Here is a 3,725-nt window from a genome sequence, read left to right on the forward strand (position 1 = left end):
CGGGGGTGCGGGTTGGTGGCAAGGATCAAAATGGTGAAGGTCTTGCGTTTTTTTTCTTCCTGCATTATTTCAAAACAGTCAGAGCTAGTGTCAGGTGGCTCAGAAGGTAAAGAATCCACCTGCAATGCGGGAGACCTGGGTTCAATCTCTGGGTTGGGAAGGTTCCCCTGGAGGAGGGCACGTTAACCCACTCCAGTATTCTTGCCTGGAGAATCCTCATGGACAGAGGAGCCTAGAGGGCTACGGTCCATGGGGTCGCAAAGAGTCGGACGTGACTGAGCGACTAAGTACACAGTGTCAGGCAACCCAATAATTGGGTCCATTGCTCTCCGGGTTATTGACCCGCGACCTGCTTTCTGAAATGCAGAATGCTGCAAGCGGTGATTTGCTACAGGGGAGTGTAAAACAACAGGAACAGGATGTAATTCACAGAGTGTTAGGTGCTGGGTGTAATTCACAGATTCAGAGAGTGTTAGAGGTTAGCCTTGTGAAGGACAGAGTTACAGACACTACAGATTAGTAACATTTAAAATAAAACTAGGATTAATTAACTCTTTCAGACCCGTTTATGCTACTTTTCTAGTCTGTTCATTTTTCCCTATATTTTCCTTGTTATCAGAAGAAAACCTTCATTTCTGTTTTGGTCCAAGAGCATTGCACCTCTCAGTCCACAAACATTTAGGGGCGCAGGGATTCAGTCACCCCTGGGTACAGGTTCATGGACACACAGGGATCCACTGGGTGCATTGGTTCTCACACCCCCTCCTGCCCCCAGGGCTCCTGGCATCAGGCCCACGTGTTCCCCACATGACCTTTCCCATTCTCCAAGTCTGCACACTTATGCACCCTCCCCCACCAGGTCCCAAAGCCCCCCCAGCCGCACCAAACAGACGGGAAAGCCATGTGGTCTCCCTTTGGGCTTTATCATGGTGAATCACAAAACGTGAGTGCAGAAACAAATGGACACATGCAGGGACTGCTCTGAACCCTCGGCGGCGCAATCAGGCACACTCGTGTTGACACGCACCTGTTCACGCCGGCATAGCGTGACAGGACACTCATCCACAATTACAGTGATACCTTCCCATGCACCCCACCCCCTCACACCTGCATCACACAACATTCAGCAGGACACATGCGTGTGTTTACGCTGATGGTGAAATGGGTGCCTGCGACACGTGCCACCGACACCCACACCTAGAGTGACATGCCTTTGTGGTCCCCACAGCCGCATACAGTGACACGAATTACACTCACGCCATGCCACAGCCCACACGTGTGTGCCTGTGAACAGTGACCCGGAAGCACACCACACTCACCATCAACATTCACCTATAACACCTTCCTGTGCGACACATTGAAATACCCACCCTCCTTGAAGAGCTTACGCTGACACACGCATGCACATGCACACATGCAATTCCACAACACTCATTCGCAAGACATGTGATTTTCTACATGTGGGATGAAGGGCAGCTTCAGACCAGCGTGGGTCCCCATGTTCCTTCTTCATGGAAGAAGTGCTGTCTTTCCTCCACGGTGCAGCCAGGGCTGTGAGATTTTCTCACTCACTGAGGTGTGGGACCTGCAGAGTAGGGGCGGGGGTGAAGGATGGAGACCAGAGATCAGACAGATCCCATTCTTGGAAAAGAACCTGGAGCCAAATTCGGTGGACCCCCCTCATTTGCTACCCCTGGCCCCAGCTTACTTGGTTTTGACATCTTCAGTGTATTGAGGATTTCCTGTAATGTTTTCTTGACTTCATCTATATTTGGGACTGGAGTGGTGGAGAGACAGGAAAAAGCTGAGATGGGACACTCTTAGCTTTATTGGAAGCCTTTTCCCTGCCCGACCCCCAACCCGAAAAAGATGCCACACAATCCCAAAGTACTTGGAGTTCCCAGCAGCATATACATACTCCCTGAGTGACTCGGGGTGTGTTTGTGGGGGGGTGACATCCATCACCCCTCCAAACCTTGTGCTCAGGGAGGGCAGGACCCCTGCTGTCCCCTCCCCAGATTCCCCAGCACCCAACCCAGTACTGGGCACGGAGGTATATTTGCCCCAGGGAGGTCTGCCAGGGCACCTGTGGCCAGCTGCGTCCGTTTCGGGTTCCCTTCCTGGATTCTCGTCATGACTGTGTCAATGCTTTTCTTGGCTGCCATGACACTCTGTTTCACGTTGCCCCACTGAGTCTTCTGCTCTTCCTGGTACTCTTGCACCGAAGTGGAGACTAAGGTTGTGGATTGGAGTTGTCAGAGTCACCTTCGCTCCCCCTACTCCCCCAACCCCGACCCAACTCTTCCCCTCACCGTTCCAGAGCTCCTCTTTCAAGACCACCAGCTCCCTGGACATCTCGGAATCTGTTCAGGATGTGTGGGGCAGGGGGCAAGAAAACCTTAGAAAAACTTTAGAATCACCCGAGTCCTGCAGTCGGGAGCAGCACTGGCCCTCCCCAGCTTCTGGGGACCCCTCCACACTGCCCCCAGCCCCTTCCTCCACCAACTGAAAGAAACACCCCACTCACTCTTCACCAGGACCACAGCTAAGAGGACCATGCAGGACAGAGTCAAGAAGGTGTTCAGACTCATCATGGCTTTAGGCAACCAGTGGTGTCCCTGGGCAGTGTCCAAGGGTGGCCTGGGCTCGGCTGGCACTGGGAGAGAGGTAGGACAGCTCATCTCCAGGGCCCAACACCGCTGCTCAGCCCATCGGCACTGACTCTACCACCACACAGACAGCTCTTCACCTGTACCTACTGTTCTCAATACCATCAGCAGCTGTGCCATCGAACACCCTGCCACTAGCATGCACCCCAGCCGGCAGCACTAGCAGTTGTCCCTAGCACTGTCCCCATGATGCCCTCTTATGATCCCATCACCAGCATCAATACTTGTCCTTGCCAGCACTGTCCCTGTCAACAGGTCATCAGGACCTCATCAATACTTTCATCAGCTCTGTCTAGATGATCCCGTCCCAATCCACCAGCATCACTGACACCCAGACCTTCACCAACACCTCCACCAACACAGTCACATCATCCTCTTCATCATCACCTACACAGCTACCCCCCCACCACTATCACACAAAGCCTCGACACCACCACACCCCCACACCATTGACCCTGACCTTCACACACTGTCCTTTGTCCCTGCAGTGCCCTCCCTCAGATCTCTCCCAGGGCTGTGTGATAGGGGTTGGGGGGCAGGGGGCGGCTGCTTACCCTTATTCTTGGGTGGTGAATGACTGCCTTTTGGCCGGTTCTGGTTTTTGAAGGTAAAAGTGATGTTCTCATAGTTAGGGTCATCTGCAGCTGTGGGCAAGTCATTTAGAGGCTTGAGGAAACCTGCCCGGAGATCTGGGGCAGGGGTGAGTATGGGAGAGGGAGCTCAGACATCTTGGTTTACTGAATCCTCCACACAACAGATTTCTCGGGGCAAAGATAAGGAGTAGGGAACTCTGATCTTCATCTTAGTGCGTGTGAGCCTTTGGGTTACACACACACACACATTTTTTGGGGGGAGGGAGGAGCCCTCCAACCTTCACTTTCAGCTCCTCACTCCTCCCATCCCAACCTCTCCCCTCTCGCCCGAGATGCCTAACCTTCTTTATTGCCTGAGGATCCCCGTCTCTTGTCTTTGAAGGCTACCGGCTGCATCTTGACCTGGTTTATGTATATTTCCTCAGTCTCTATGGTCCCCGGCAGCAAATTTGTCTTCATACAG

At 53.0% G+C, this 3,725-nt stretch overlaps 1 protein-coding gene across 1 annotated transcript; it reads right to left on the minus strand.

Moving 5' to 3' along the window:
• Positions 1-248: 248 nt before the first annotated feature.
• Positions 249-3,725, minus strand: MCEMP1 (mast cell-expressed membrane protein 1). The gene is made up of 7 exons (XM_010828287.1): positions 3,604-3,725; positions 3,224-3,313; positions 2,528-2,656; positions 2,313-2,363; positions 2,087-2,233; positions 1,709-1,777; positions 249-1,585 (listed from the first exon to the last, which is right to left on the minus strand). The coding sequence occupies exons 1-7, from the start codon at positions 3,719-3,721 to the stop codon at positions 1,569-1,571; spliced, it is 621 nt and encodes a 206-aa protein (XP_010826589.1). The 5' UTR covers positions 3,722-3,725; the 3' UTR covers positions 249-1,568.

This window comes from Bison bison, unplaced genomic scaffold, assembly GCF_000754665.1.
Source record: "Bison bison bison isolate TAMUID 2011002044 unplaced genomic scaffold, Bison_UMD1.0 scf7180017864492, whole genome shotgun sequence".
Classification (NCBI taxonomy): domain Eukaryota; kingdom Metazoa; phylum Chordata; class Mammalia; order Artiodactyla; family Bovidae; genus Bison; species Bison bison.

What these genes read in the sequence shown, in the direction of transcription:
- MCEMP1 (XM_010828287.1), bottom strand. Translation starts at nt 3,721, where the DNA reads ATGAAGACAAATTTGCTGCCGGGGACCATAGAGACTGAGGAAATATAC. An exon ending in ATCCTCAGGCAATAAAGAAG is followed by an intron (nt 3,314 to 3,603) that starts GTTAGGCATCTC and finishes ACTTGCCCACAG; the next exon opens with CTGCAGATGACCCTAACTAT. An exon ending in GAAAGAGGAGCTCTGGAACG is followed by an intron (nt 2,234 to 2,312) that starts GTGAGGGGAAGA and finishes CCACAACCTTAG; the next exon opens with TCTCCACTTCGGTGCAAGAG.